Here is a 15,641-nt window from a genome sequence, read left to right on the forward strand (position 1 = left end):
TCATAACTAACCACTTCTCCAGAGACTATTGTATGGCAGATGTCAGCAAAATCATGAACAGTACTGACAACATGAGCAGGACACCATTATTCAGCAATCACAACACCAGAACAGAGAACAGTTAAACACACTTCAGTGGTATTTTTCGCCCTGTGCACAGTTAAATTGTGGAGAATCTTGAACAAAGCATTATCAACATTGAAACATAAATTAATTCAAAGAAGAATTTACTGCACCATGAAAAATGATTAAACATGTTAGGTTCCATGCAGCCTCCTGCTTATCAAATTCCTGTGCTACTGAAAATTATCAAGGTGTTCCTGGAGGAAGTTTGCCTAGAAATACCCTACCTATCATACTTCTTTCTAATGCTTTCCCTCTGTTCTACTACATAAGGACCAAAGGAATCATTTAGATTTTAAGTTCCAAAACAGACTAATGTATGAGATCAAAATATTAAAAAATTTGGAAATCCAGTATGTTAGAAATTACAGTAATTAAGAATCAGTTGATGTGAAGCACTACTTCTGTACAAAGAAAATCAAGCCTAATTGAAAAGATAATGACAAATATTTGGCCTGCACATCCTGGCTTTTTTTTGTACATCACACTATACCAGCTGAAAAAAGTGACTACACAATTGCCATAAAATCATAGTTTTCAACACAAGTAGAGAAAATCAGGAAAACACATTATAAGAGGTTTTTGTAACAGCTGGCTTTTTGCTGAAGTAAATTTTTCAACTCCCACAACAGACATACTGGGTTGCAACTCGTATTTCAGTATTCCATCAATTTTTATTTTTTTTTTACGTCTTGAAATAATGAAATCTGTTTTTTCTGTCAGTGATATCACATCAGGGCAATATCAGCAGAAGCATTGGTAAAGACAGTAGTTCAGACAGATGTCATTAGCATTCAGTTGTTTCAGATATTCTGACATGACAAAGCAGTATAGTTCCTTTGGTCTGAACACCAGATCTGAACCAGGCAGACATGGTTCTGTCCAACACTACTAATTCCATGAGCCAAACCGCCTTGGAAATGTCTGTGGTTCACTTCAGCTGCAGCATTTCACTGGCAGCATGATTAAGACCAAATGACTCCTTGTCCTCTTATAGCAGCTTTTGCTACTACTCTAGGGATATATGAATATGGTTGCTCAAGAGGGTTTGCCAAGGGAATGATAAAATTATGAAAGTTACTTTAGTTTCTCATGTACAAATGAGCAGGAATGACGAATAGCAGATCCTTTAAGAGTTTCCCCGAAAATAAAATATACACCAATAAAGTCTGTTTCTTTTGTCTCTAGTAGTAGAAAAATAAATCCTCTGGTTTTGAGCCTATCTTTGAAATGTTCCAGCTTTATGTTATTGTTACATTTGAAAATAATTTTCAGAAGTTTTCTGTAAGTCCTTTTTTTAATAAATATCTAAATTTAGATTTAGTAGTGAAACAGTAGGGAAACAGTACTTAGAAGTAAGGTGCTACGTCATACACACATGTCTCCTGTCTATTATGTGAGTTTACAGTATGGAAGTTATAGACACTACAGAATTTTGTTGGTGATGTCACTTTCCTGCAGTGAGAAGTACATAGAAGAATGCAAAAAACTAAAGGAATGCATATCCTTAACATATGGCTTTCCTCTACTGTTTTGAAGAAAACACTGGTCTGAACAGTTGATAATCAGACAAAAAATTAAGTTTGAAGTGAAATAAATATACCTGTATACAGTCATTGTTCCATAAGGACATAAGTAAACAGAAAAACAAACCTGATCTCTCAAGGTCTCCTACATGCACTGGAAATTATGTATCAGAGTATTTTGAGAACAAATTATCTACAGTTTTAATGAGGCTGGGATTTGAACCTGGTAGCCAGGTTCTTAGAAACACCAGTGAATCTGAAGTAATCCCTTGAATTGTCATGATGGGAGGAGAGTGTTTTCAGCTCTCCCTTCTAATGGAGAAAATATTCCTGAAAAAATCTTTCTGGCTGATGGAAAGAATGACTACTAAAAAGAGGTTGAGTGGGTAGTTTATTGACTAAACAATTAGGGGTCTATTACAGTCAGTAAGGCATCTTGCTGTTCTGAGGTACTTCACATTGATGCTGTTAAATTGGTCTGACTGGTGGTTTTAATTACTTTTTTAATTATTGCTTTTAATTAAGTGCTGGCTTAAGTGCTATCTGTCAGAGGGATCTGCACTCCTGAGTGGCAAACCTGGATTAAAAATGAGCGATTCCTGAAAGCCTGCTGCATAACAGCAATTGTTGATAGTTTTAAAGGAAAATTAGTTCATAGGTTTGTGCTTATTCATTTAAATGATATTTAAATTTTATTTTTAAACAATAAAAAGGGAAATGTCTATGAAAATAAGTATTTTTCTTTATGATACACTTCAAATACAGCATTAGAGAGTTGGAAGGGGTATCACAAGTTCATCTAACCCTTCCAGACTACCTCAGGAAAAGCAGCACCACACATCTGCTATTTCTGACAGATCCTTGTCCAGCCACCTCATTGATGACCTGCAACAGACACAAATCTGCCTTTTCCACTGCTTCATCAAAGCCTTTGTAATGGCTACTCTAAATATCCTTCCTGTTTTTCAACTCCATTACTTCTACACATGTCCAGTTTATCCAAGGAGAACAGAGGATATCATCTTTACCTTTGTGAGCAGCCTTTTACATGTCTGAAGACTATCACAATGCTCCATCCCTCCACCATAGCTATCCCACTCTGTGTTTTCTTCCTGGGCCATGACTTCCAAACCCCACCCTTGCTATTCTCCACCGGATTATTTCTGATCTGTGTAATTTTTTTGCCAACAGTCACTTAAACAGATTTCTATGCCAGCAAGTGCTGAGTAGAGAGGTTGCTGTGGGTGTTGCAATTCTGCAATATGGTAAATGTTCAGCTTCATTTGAAATATGGATTACCAGTACCCAAAAGATGAAACTCTTATGAGATCTCTCTGAAGTAAATGTTAGAAATGTGCATAACTGGACACAGCTGTATGCAACAAGCAACGTGGGATAAAAAGCTGGTGGGACATCACATGATGCAGGTGGCATGAGACACAACGCCACATTTTGCATGCTCCACAATTTCCCCTCCTGGGAGATGCCACTGCAATATCGGCAGCTGCCCACCCTCGCGAGGAGTCAGAGGCAGCAGAAAGCACGAATTTCCAAAGCAAGTGTTTGTTAGAAATAACTGCTTCACAGGAGAAAAGGAAATATACTGAGGAGGATGAACAAAATTTTTGCATTGTTGAACTGAGGACCTACAAAGTCAGCACAGGTAATGAAGATACTCCAGAGTATTTTTGAAAACAGGCTAAGTGCAGCTCGGTTAAAACAGGCTCGCTCACGCCCATCGACTTACAGTGACTTCTTTACGCGAGTGACTTCAGACTTGAGCCGAGGGAGCAGTCTGAGCGAGGACACGTTCCCTGCTTAGCGACACGTGTGGGGTTGGGTTACACACACCGGGGAGGGCCGGCTTCCGAGCCGCCCTGCCAACTGGCTCGGGGAAGTTTGCAAGCGCCGGAGGCAGCCCCGGGTGGGACACACGGCACGGCCACCGCACCTGCGGCTGCCGGGCCCGCGGCTCCGGGGCGGGGCGGGGTCGGCTCGGCCCCGCGGCCCCGCCCGGCCCAGCCCGCGCCCCCCGCTGCCGCCTGCCCCCCGCAGCACAGGGCCCGCCATGGAGAGGCGCTGGCGCTGCCCGGAGCTGGGAGCCGGGGGAGCGAGCGGAGGCAGCCGGCCGGGGGCGGCACAGCCGGGCGGCGGGCAGGTGAGGCGGGCGGGGGGCGGGGAGCGGCCGGGCGGGCCGGGGGCGGCAGCCCTGCCCAGGCGCTCTGTTCGCGGCGGCTGCCCCGGCGCGGGGCTCGCTCCGCCCGCAGCAGCCCCGGCCGAAGTGCGAGCGCGGGGCGGGAGGGGACGGGCTGGCCAGCGGCCCCTAGGGCTACTGTCGGGGCGCTGCCCGGAGTGGCCGCTGAAGCCGGCGTTCCGTGTTGCGCCGTGCCGGCGGGTTTCCCCTGCCCCGACCCAGCGGCTGGAGATGAGCGCTGAAGCGGAGGGGCCGTCGCGGGCGGATGGTGCCGGCGCGGACAGCACGAGGTGACGCCGCCTCAGGTACCGTGGCTCCTCCGGCATCCTCGCGAGTGCGGGCGGCGCTGGGCTGTGCAGCACCGCCTGACCTCCGCCCAATTCCAGGCACCGCCCGGAGGCAGCGGGGACGGCGCGGTGTCCCTGGGACGGTAGCCAGAGGCGACATTCCAAGCCTGGCGGGGCAGCCTTCTCTGCAGCCGTGTTGTGATTTTGATCCTGGAGAGTGTGGGCTGCTGCTGGCAGCTACAGGATGAAGTCGCCTCCCTGCTGCATGTCTCTTTCTTCCCAAGCATCCTTGGAGGAACCAGGGAGTAGCACATCCCTGGGTTCGCTGGAGTCCAGTGTTTTCTCTAGTGAGGAAGAGCAGGGGCCCCTGCTCCAGAAGGTCATTCCCTCTCTGGACTGCTTTACTATCAATGTAGGAGGCAGCCGCTTTGTGATGTCCCAGCAAACTTTGTCTTGCTACCCTGACACCCGTCTTGGCAAACTGGCAGTAGTGGTCTCTGCTGCCCGGGATGTGGCTTCTGGCCTCCTTGAGCTTTGTGATGATGCCAACCTTGTGGAGAATGAGTATTTCTTTGACCGGAGCTCACAGGCATTTCACTACATCCTGAATTACTACCAGACAGGGAGGCTGCATGTGATGGAGCAGCTGTGTGCACTCTCCTTCCTGCAAGAGATCCAGTACTGGGGTTTGGATGAGCTCAGCATTGATTCCTGCTGCAGAGACCGGTGAGTTGTGGGAAGATGAGGCTTCCTCATCTCGTGGATTGTGGGCTAGATGAGTTCCACATCGACTTGCATTCAGAGACCCTCAGATGAGAGATCCAGCAGTGGGGATCGGTGAGGTAGCAGGAAAAGTTGTGTGAGTTGAGCCCTGAGTGCAGTGGATGGGTGTCAGAAATGGGAGACGTGTTGGGTGAGGTCACAGTTTCCACTTGCTGTGGGAAAGGTTGCTGGTGAGGTCAAGATAGTGAGACAGTAACAGGAACAGGGTCTGGGATGTCCTGTAGTGGCTTCAAACTGGCCCTCGAAGCTCAAAATGTTGAAAAGGACAATGCCAGAGATGAAAAGGGTTGTGAAAGGAGAGATGCCCCTTCAATCATTCAGTTTAAGGTTATCACAGAGGGATTAGATGTGGAGTCAGACACAGTGCTGGGAGGGTTTGGATCCTGCCCACCTGCACTTTAATTTTGAAGGATTTCCAAATCCAAGCTGGAGAGGCAGAAGGGGGGCTGGTCACCTGCCAGGCTGAGTGTGGGTGGCATGGCTCCAGGAGGAGCCATGAAAGGAAGCATCGCACGTGGATGTAGCAGCTTACAGGGAGGGGGCAGCAACAGCGGGAACATGGCTCGCTGGAGACAAATTATAACAGGCAGTTTAGGAACGAGGTGGGTTTTGACTGAACCACCCCCAGGATGTTTCTGTTAATTCTATTTGCAGTTAATTTCCCACCATATTCAATGTTACTGGTTTTGGTTTTTTAGTATTGAAGAAATGAATTTTCTAAAGAGTGTAACTGCTATTTAGTTATAGCAGTTATGTCAAAATTATTAGAAAGAAGTAATATCATCCCAAAAAGATATTAAAGGTATCCTACCCTAGTATGGTTTAGTTGTTCAGCTGAGAAGATTGGAGCCTAGTTTTCATACCTTTCTTCCTTTTCTAGTAGGTATAACTGAATGCTCCTACTACTTTAGTGATATATAGAGCTACAGACCTTTTTGACATATGCAGGGCTAACTGTGTTGAAGACAAAATTGTACAACACCTTTGTCTAAGGCTTGAACTTTGCAGCAGTCAAAAAAAAAGATATGAAAGAAAAAGATTTTTTTTAGCGTACTGTGAGTGTTTATAATTGACAAAATTCCACTTTAAATATACTCTTACTCTGACAAGACACTATATATATTTACAGTCTCTAAGTTTTACTCAGTACAAATGCTTGTACACTTTGTGTGAGAGCCCATATATCTAAAGAAAGAAAGATACCTTGTCATCTTCATGTGTATTGATCAGAAGTTCACCCATGAACTGCGTGACTTTTATTATGCCTTCAGTTTTACTATTGGAAATATGGACTAGTGTAATAAAAATGGCATACAATTAAACAAATTTAGAACTGTTTAAAAACAGAGGATCTGGTTGTGCCAGGATTGCTTCTAAGAACTCATGTCGGTCTTGCTGCAGATTCTACTGTGGTCAACATGATCCATATAAATAAATCACTATCAGTAAAATTATTCTGCATATAGAACGTGTCACTGATGTGAAATGGGGTAATAGAAGTATATGAGTCAGTGGAACCATGCTGCAGGGGCTCAACAATAAAAGCCATTTGCTTGATAATAGGGTTTTCTGAGCTCACATAAGGTAAACTTTAATGTGTATTCTTCTGACTTGCATAGTGAATGATAAGACAACTATCTGCCTATTTGTATTCAAAATCTCTTTGGGGGGTGTTCCTGGGCAGGTACTTCAGGAGGAAGGAGCTGAGTGAAGCCTTAGACATCAAGAAAGATGCAGAAGAACTGGATGCCCAAGATGAAGAAGAGGACTTTTCTGGTAGCCTCTGTCCCAATGTCAGACAGAAACTTTGGGAACTTTTGGAAAAGCCTGGCTCCTCTGCAGCAGCCAGGACGTTTGGCACTTTGTCCATGGTTTTTGTTGTTGTGTCAATTGCCAACATGGCCTTGATTTCAGTAGAGCTCAGCTGGCTGGCCCCAGCACTGCTGGATGCCCTAGAGTACCTGTGCATTGCGTGGTTCACGGTGGAGTTTGTCCTGAGGTTCCTGTGTGCACGAGATCGGTGCCGCTTCCTAAGGAGTGTGGCAAACATCATAGACCTCCTTGCTATTTTGCCTTTCTACATCACCCTGCTGGTAGAGAGCCTGTGTGGTGGTGAGAGCTCCCAAGAACTGGAGAACGTGGGGCGCATTGTCCAAGTGCTGAGACTTCTCAGAGCCCTGCGGATGTTGAAGCTGGGAAGACATTCAACAGGTATATTTGGCCATGGCTGTGATACTTCTCAATTTCACTGCCTGCAATAGTTGTCCTGGGCACAGTCCTCCATTTTGTGTGTGCATTGCATTACAAAATCTGTTAGCAGTAATGGCTTTTGAAGATCTTACTTTTGAATGTTGTGATTGAGTGGTAAGGGCCTCTCCAAAAAATTTTAGCCCTTCATAAAGCCTTGCATATTGTTTGCTTTGAACATTTACATAAACAGACCTCAGTGTTGCATACTGTAAATCATCCACCAGTCATTCATAGTGTGATAAATTTTAAAACATATATATGTGTTGATTTTATTAGGGAAGAAGCAGAGATCATCAGCCCAGACTTTTTGTATGTTCCAAGGTCCACTAATGATAGCTGTCACAATTTTGTTTGTTTAAAATCATGTGTAAAGAATTATGTCATGATTTTGTCCATGTCGTAGATCCTGCAAACAGCCACAGTGGAGAATGTTTCAGGGAAACCTTTGGAGGTGATGGGCTGAGGGGCTCTCTGGCCCCATTGAACCCACTGGTACTCCAGTGGTATGTGGAGCCCATCAGGGGCTGCTTAGGCAGGGGGACCTGGGTGCAGCGCAGAACAGCAGTGCCAGGTTCAGCCAGAGTTCACCAACTGGTCTGGGGCCCTTGGTGCCCTGGCACTCCTGACAGGTGAATGAACAGCAAGCAGGGGTGGGATGTAAGGTGAAATACCTTTCTGTGAACCATCTTGTTTGCTCTCTCTGGTGAAAGGAAGGCATAAAAGTTAACATTTTCCAGTGGGAATTTATCAGAGGAAGCTGGGAATTATTGGAAAGTGTTGAATTTCCTCTTACATTTCCCCTGATTTTATTACTTCTTTGTGGCATGTGCATGCCTGGCTACATAAAATAATAAAAACTGTCTTGGCATTTTCAAAATGATTTGATTATGTATCTACCTAAATCTAGCTGTTCTGAAGATAGTGATGATCATTCTTGAAAAGCACCCAATGTGCCTTTTCAGAATTTCCAGCCATGAAGCAGGAATGGTTTGATGCCTGTCTGTATTTTTGGAGAGCCCTCTCTGTGAACTGGACCAAATTCAGCAGGAGTTACAGTGTGCTCACAGCAGCATAATGTGTCATATTTTTGTTACCACTTAAAGGTAGCAAACCTGCCTGCCAGTGGCAGGGAGTAGCTTTGATACTACTCATAATCATAGGCATAATCATAGTGGTTTGGGAAGTATCATGATCTTACTCTCTACACTAGATTATGCCTATACTGATGCATAACAGTCCCTTCGAAAGCAGATGAGAGAAACTTTATAATGATTCAGTCTGGCAATGTGTTTTGCTTCATTACATGTTTTGCAGGGTTTGGTAGAGGTTTTTTGCAATGCTTTTACCCACTTTTGATGGTAGTTGTAATGTGAACGCAATCCTTTCTAACTGTGTTTTGAAAATAAGAAAAAGATTTTATCTCATCAGGACACTTTTGTGCTGACTAACAAAATGGTCATACAAAAGTATGTTAAATCAAGTTAAATTTCCAATTTATTGCAATTTACTATTAGAGAGTGAATGTGTTCATTCTGTTACTCAGTTTTGTGGCTCTATAAGCTTGAAATCAGATGTTTCAGATATTTGTATAACTGCTAACTTCAGGTAGACATACTTTCAAGGATGGTCTAAACACTTAGGTTTACATATTCTTAAATTAATTATTCAGTATTTGCCACAGTTTACATCACAATATTGAGTGATATTGAATTTAATAGTACCATGTCAGGTAAAAGTGAATTAATTACATAAAAATATAGTATCGTGATCTGGAGGTGTGCTGTCTTCTTTTTACTGGAATTAAAATGCCAGTTTCAAGGTACAAGAAGCAACATGTGCCTCAATTTAAACCACTTGGAGCAGTGTTACCATCATTGTGTTGCTTCTTTGGTAGGTCAGTTGCTGCCTACTTAGTTCCAGAACGCTAAATCCCATCTGTATGATTTAAATGTAGAAACTCACTGTTTTGATCTCCTGTCCAAAGAAGTGTGTTAATGTGCTTCTAAATATATCCTTTACCACAGCTCCTAATACAAGATGAGCCTCTATCATGCATAGAGACCATTCTCCTTGCACATCCCTAGGCAGTAGTGATAAACCTCAGTGTTCAGGGCAGCTCTCAAAGCTCTTCTTGCTCTCTTGCCTTGGATCTGACAGGTGCCTCCGAGTGAAGTTTCACTCCAACTCCTACACTCTAAGACCTGACAGAGCTTCAGGCACTGCTCAGTTGTTTTGGGTGTCAAGATGAATACAAAAGCAGAAGATTTGTGTCTGAAGGCAGCAGCTTCTCTTTCACCAAGGAGGGGTGTTCACAGCCACAAGGAGAACAACTCTGTGGTACTTTGTGGAGCCATAGCAAAGCTGGGATCACAACAGCAGCCTGGCAGGAATGAGTGAGGTGAAAAAACATCAGTTCTTTTCTTCACTTTCAAGAAATAGCAACTTAACCCTTTCTGTGGGACAAGAACAAGAATGAAAATAAGAAATGAAAAAAGTCATCTCTACCCCTTTGGAAGCTGAAGCCAGCTCACTTGAGGGATGTGATCTTAAAAACACTCAGGCTAGACTGGTGTGAGTGTGCAGCTACTTATGCTAAGTACTGTACTTCATCAAGGAACCACTGAGAAATCAGTTGTACCTCTGTCCATAAAATGTGTAGCTAGAGGGCAAGACTACTCCTCCGATATAGCAAAACGTATTTTAGTAACTTCAAGAATACAAGAGAACTGAAGCTGCATTTGTCATGTTCTCAGATGCTCCTCAGCTGTTGCCTTGCCCCAGGACCATGTTTTCAGGGACCTTGCTGGTCTCCTCTGGGAAGCACATATGGAGGGACTTCTTGAGGAGAAGTAGGGTACGAGCATCTTACTTGCAAAGGCAATGAGCATGTCTTTGAGAGAAGACCATAGCATATTTAAGGCTGTTGTGCCTCTAGAGTCAGGTAAAGTTGAAACTTCAACACTTTTTGTGTTAAAACTTTACGGTTGTTTAAGCGCTGTGTAAACTGAAGCTTTTGTATTGCCAAGTCACTTTGGACAAAAAAGAGATAGAACTTGACCTGCATGGCAGAAATGCTTCCTCTTCCTCTTACCAGAGCTGGGGCTGCTTGCCAGCCTCACACCAGCTCTGTTAAAGCACCTTAGCACCTTCCAAGCATGAGTAACCAAGCTGTCACAGTTCCTGGCAAGGAGTTCTCATGAGAAGCTGTAAGACTTGCTGAGGTGTCTGTGCTGGAACAGCCTTAGTTTGGCCACGTGCCAGGACTCAGAGACATTTTTAAAAGGTACAAAGTAATGTAGTAGTATACTTTATACATGTCATTACACCAACTGATTCCCTTTAGAATGAGTTGTGGAGTCCAGTAACTTCTCTGATTCATAGATTTGCCTAGTAATGTTTCCTGACTTCATCTAAAGACATGAAGAATTATATCTTAATTTTAGATGAGTATACTAGAACTAAGAATAATAAAAAGAAAAAATCAGACCCTGAACAGTTAGAGTAACTAACCATAGGAAAAATTAGAATGTCATCATTGTGATACAAAGATTTAAGAGTTTCTTCTGCCTTGTTCAGTAGGAAGTTTTACAGGGCAAGGGTTCATAGGGTTCCTTGGAAATCAGAATTTGATCTGAGTTCTTGCAATTATCTCACAGAGCTTTTGCTCTGCTGATATTAGTGTTCCCAAAATATGAAGGCAGTCATATTTACAGAGAAAAGATTGCACTGATATATCTTATTCCCTTTGTGTTAAAGATTTAATATATATCATTGTAATAAACATTCTACAGATCATAGTTATAGTAATATAAGATCTCAGTATGGGTAAGTTCTTTACTGGAGTTTGTAGCAGACAGCATTGGAAGAAAACTCCAACATTGCCTCCAAACTCTACTGTGTACTTCCAGTGTTTGCCGTACATAAAACTTCTAAAATCCAATAAACCTGCGGGGAAAAAGAAAGAGCCAAAAGCAAGAAATGTTAACATCTTGTTGTTTGAGACTGTCAAACAATCAAATTGCCTATAACACTAACGAGCACATGAAGTCTGCAAGCAGAGGCAGAGCCTCAGTAAGCTGTTTTGCAAACACTAGTTTAGTGAGAAATATACCTATGAAGGGTAATTCATAAGCATTATGTTTTTCTCATTTATTAGAGAAAGCATTTTTAAAGAGCAGCATTAAAAACTAATCCAAAGTCATTCAAAAGATAATGTCAGTCTCCTATGTGTCTCAGCTGAATTGGTACCCTGTTATCTTCCTTCTTTCTTTATGTGTGCAATATTTATCCATTGCACTATTTTTGGATTTACTTTCTTGCTTGCTTTTGTGGGGCTGTCTAGCCTTGAAGCAGTGGCTCTAACAGGAATATAGGGAGTTATGCACAGTGGTCCCTGTGCAGCTCATGGGCAAAAGGACTGATGCAGAACATAGTCAATTAACAGGATTCATGCTTGCATTGAGAGGATATGCTTTGCTGCTTGCTTTGCTACCTTGAGTTTGGCACAAGTGCAGCTGTTACTGGAAAACCTTTTAGTTTTGATGTCTACAGTGCAAGGAAGATTGGGTGGAAGGAAGAAGGGTCAAAGAGAGTCTGTGACAATTATAAAAGGATTGAAAACAGTCCTCAAAGAAAAAGTTATTGAGTGAACTGAACTGGGCTCTAAGTACTCACACAGCAACACAAATTTGGTAACTAAGGGCTCCTAGGTCCAAGAGAAAAATATGGCAGTGGCTGGAAAACAGAGGCTTGGCACATTTAGTCTCAAAATATAAAGCAGGTGTTTTTAGTGTGTTTTTAAGGAGTTTCGAGTGGTGCTAGATCTTCTCTCACAGCCAATTAATAAATCAAGATAGTTTAGTTTATCTAAATTATATGTGTACATAGTTCAGGTGATAAGTAATAAGAATTCCTATGGTCTGTATTAAGAAAATACGAATGATGTCAAGTGTTCAGTCTAACGCTGTGATCTATTTCTGTAAATCACTTTTTCTCAGCTTCTGCTTAGAACAGCACCTCTTTTTAGCCTACCAGGGTCATTAGACCAGCAAAGAGATGTGGTGGTCAGAGGCCATTATGAGCATAGTGACCATGAAATAAGAGTGTTTTCAATTCCTGGTGAAGTGAGGAAAGAGGTCAACAAAATCTCTCACGTGGATTTCCAGCAGGCAGGACTTGGCCTGATCAGGACACTGGTTCAGAGAGTCCCTTGGGAAACAGGCCTTAAAACAGAGGGCTCCAGAATGGCTGGACATACTTTTAGAAAGAAGTCTTGAAGGCTCAGGAGCCGGCAGTACCTATGTGCCTTAAGGCAAGCCAAGGAGGAAGAAGAGCAGCCTAGATGAACAGGGAGTTTCTGCCAGAATTCAGAGAAGAGAGTTTATGACTTTTGGAAGAAGGAGAGGAACTTGGGAAGAGTACAGGGATTTCATTAGGTCATGTAGAGAGAAAATCAGAAAAGCAAAAGCTCAGCTAGAACTCAATCTGGCCACCAGTGTGAAAGGTAGTAAAAAGTGGGTTTATAAATACATTACCAACAAAAGGAGGGCCAAGGAAAATCTCTGTCCTTTATTGGTTGTGGAGGGGGGTAACATTATCACCAAGGCTGAGGAGAAAGCTGGGGTACTTAATATCTTCCCTGCCTCATTGTTTAACAGAGAGAGTGGATATCCTCATGGCAGCCAGCCCCCTGAGCTGGTAGACTGGGATGGGAAGCAGAATAGACCCCTGCAATCCAAGAGGATGTAGTTAGTCACCTGCTGTGCCACTTAGACACTCACAGGTCTCTGGGGCCACATGGGATTCATCCTAGGGTGATGAGAGAGCTGGCAGGAAAGCTTGTCACCATGCTGGCCATCATTTATGCCTTCATTAACCAGGGAGGTCCTAGGTAGCTGGAAGCTAGCAAATGTAATGCCCACCAACAAGAAGGGTCAGAAGGAGAATCCAGAGAATTACAGCCCTCATCTTGGTGCTGGGGAAGATTATGGAGAAGATTATCTTGAGTGTGATCACATGGCATGTACAGGACAACCAGAGGATCAGGCCCAGCTCTGAGCTTAGGAAAGGACAATTCAGCCAAGGCTTGATCATCCTGATCTTTTATGACTACATCTCCTGCCTAGTGGATGAAGGAAAGGTTATGAATGTTGTCTACCTGGATGGCAATAAAACCTTTGACACTGTCTCCCACAGCATTTTACTGGAGAAACTGGAGGCCCATGGCCTGAACAGATGCACTCTTTTCTGGGGTAAAAACTGGCTGGACGACTTGCCCCAGGGAGTGTTAGTGTATGGTGCCACATCCAGTTGGGGGCCAGTGACTAGTGGAGTCCCCAAGGCTCAGTATTGAGACCAGTCCTGTGTAATATCTTTATTGATGATCTGAATGAGAGAATCAGGTCAGTCTGTAGACAACACTAAGTTGGGTGGAGGAGTTGATCTGCTGGAGGATATAGAAGGGTTCTGCAAAAGGATCTGGACAGGCTGGATAGATGGGCTGAGACCAACAGTATGATGTTCATTAAAGCCGAGCGCTGGGTTCTGCACTTGCATCACAACAACCCCTGTTGCAGTGCAACAGGCTGAGGGAAGAATGGCTGAAAAGGATCTGGGTGTGATGAGCCAGCTGTGCCCAAGGGACTGCAAAGGCCCAGGTATCATGGCCTGGGTAGTGTGGCCAAATGGACTAGGGAACTATTTATCACCCAGTACTCAGCACTGGGAAGCCTCAAATCCTGTATCCCGTTCTGGACCCCTCACTGCAAGAAAGACATGGAGGTGCTGGAGCATGTCCAGAGAAGGGCAATGAAACTGGTGAGGATCGAGAGAGTAAATCATATGAGGAGTGGCTGAGGGAACTGGGGTTATTCACCCTGGAGAAAAGGAGGCTCAGGGGGAACCTTTTTGCTCTCTACCTCCTACCTGAAAGGAGGGTGTAGCCAGGTGGGGTCAGCCTCTCCTCCCAGGCATCAAGCAACAAGAAAAGAGAAAACAGCCTCAGGCTGTACTGGGGAGGTTCAGGTTGGACATCAAGAAGAATTTCTTCATTGAAAGGGTGGTTAAGCTTTGAAATGGGCTGCCCAGGGAGGTGATAGAGTCACAGTCCTGGAAGTGTTGAAACAACTGGATGTGTCACTTAGTGCTATGTTTTACTTGACAAGCTGGTGTTGAGTTAAAGGTTGGATTCGATGTCCTTGGAGGTCTTCTCTAATCTTACTGAATCTGTGATTGTCAAGACATGTTCACCCGCATTCAAAGAAAATATAAAGCAGTCAGCCTTTAAGTAAGACATTTTTTGCAAAGATATAATGACAGCTACATGAATCAACCTACTGACAGCATTTCTTATCTTTCAGGCTTGCGGTCCCTTGGGATGACTATTGCTCAGTGCTATGAGGAGGTTGGCCTTCTGCTTCTTTTCCTCTCTGTAGGAATCTCTATATTTTCCACTGTGGAGTACTTTGTTGAACAAGGTGTGCCAGGCACAACTTTCACAAGTGTACCTGGTGCTTGGTGGTGGGCAACAACTTCCATGACAACAGTTGGTTATGGTGACATTAGACCAGACACTACCATTGGTAAGGTAGTAGCCTTTATGTGTATACTATCAGGAATACTGGTTTTGGCTTTGCCAATAGCTATAATAAATGACCGTTTTTCTGCTTGTTATTTTACTCTGAAGATAAAAGAAGCTGCTCTTCGGCAGCGTGAAGCTTTAAAGAAACTCATGAAGAACTCATCCAGCGATTCAAATATCAATGTTAACTTGCGAGACATATACGCACGCAGTGTCATGGACATGTTGCGGTTAAAAAGCAGAGAGAGAGCAAGTACAAGGAGCAGTGGTGCAGATGAATTTTGGTTTTGACTTTGGATGTGATGATTTTTGGTTTTGGCTTTGAAGTTATTTAACTTTGTGTAGCACATAGACTACTTCAGAAATTTAGTATTAAGTATCTCTTTTTTTATTATTTGCCACACAGTGTATTTGTTTTTCCAGGTGGAGTTTTACTTACTTGGACAGACTGAAATATCTATTGTATACAAAAGGCAGAATTCATAACATGGAATCTCTCAAGGAACTCTAAAACCCGCTTTCAAGACTGGATCGTGCTAGGTGAGATAGGAAATAATGGATCCATGAAAGTAAAACAATGATGCAAGCATTTGTCTAATGTAAATCCCTACTAATGTATCATAATAAAGTCTTGGTGAAAATTGCTACAGTGTTTTGAATTTTAAACATCTAGTTTTTGTATTTGCACTTGAAGAACAAAATTCAAAGTCATTAAGGAAAACTGAAAAGGGAAGTCTAAGAAAGTGAAATATTGATTAAATTTAGGATGACATACCTATAACTAGCTTAATCTTGATCCCCTTTCTTATCTCCATCTTCTACCCTATTTGTATGAAAAAAAGGCATTCTGGGGTAGCATGAGGGTTGGGGGGAGGGAGGAGGGGGTGGGTTTGGAATTT

At 43.3% G+C, this 15,641-nt stretch overlaps 1 protein-coding gene across 3 annotated transcripts; it reads left to right on the forward strand.

Annotated features, from left to right (window-relative positions):
• The first annotated feature begins 3,951 nt into the window (after nucleotides 1-3,951).
• On the forward strand, nucleotides 3,952-15,386 carry KCNV1 (potassium voltage-gated channel modifier subfamily V member 1). Of its 3 annotated transcripts, none has more exons than XM_066548215.1 (4): nucleotides 3,952-4,148; nucleotides 4,230-4,856; nucleotides 6,598-7,124; nucleotides 14,522-15,386. In XM_066548215.1, the coding sequence occupies exons 2-4, from the start codon at nucleotides 4,375-4,377 to the stop codon at nucleotides 15,031-15,033; spliced, it is 1,521 nt and encodes a 506-aa protein (XP_066404312.1). In that variant the 5' UTR covers nucleotides 3,952-4,148; nucleotides 4,230-4,374; the 3' UTR covers nucleotides 15,034-15,386. The 3 variants fall into 3 exon arrangements, with proteins under 3 accessions (XP_066404312.1, XP_066404320.1, XP_066404304.1); XM_066548223.1 differs by having other exon boundaries at nucleotides 4,075-4,856; nucleotides 14,522-14,743; nucleotides 14,848-15,002; XM_066548207.1 differs by having other exon boundaries at nucleotides 4,075-4,856.
• The last annotated feature ends 255 nt before the right edge of the window (nucleotides 15,387-15,641 follow it).

Source organism: Molothrus aeneus, chromosome 1, assembly GCF_037042795.1.
Source record: "Molothrus aeneus isolate 106 chromosome 1, BPBGC_Maene_1.0, whole genome shotgun sequence".
Taxonomy (NCBI): domain Eukaryota; kingdom Metazoa; phylum Chordata; class Aves; order Passeriformes; family Icteridae; genus Molothrus; species Molothrus aeneus.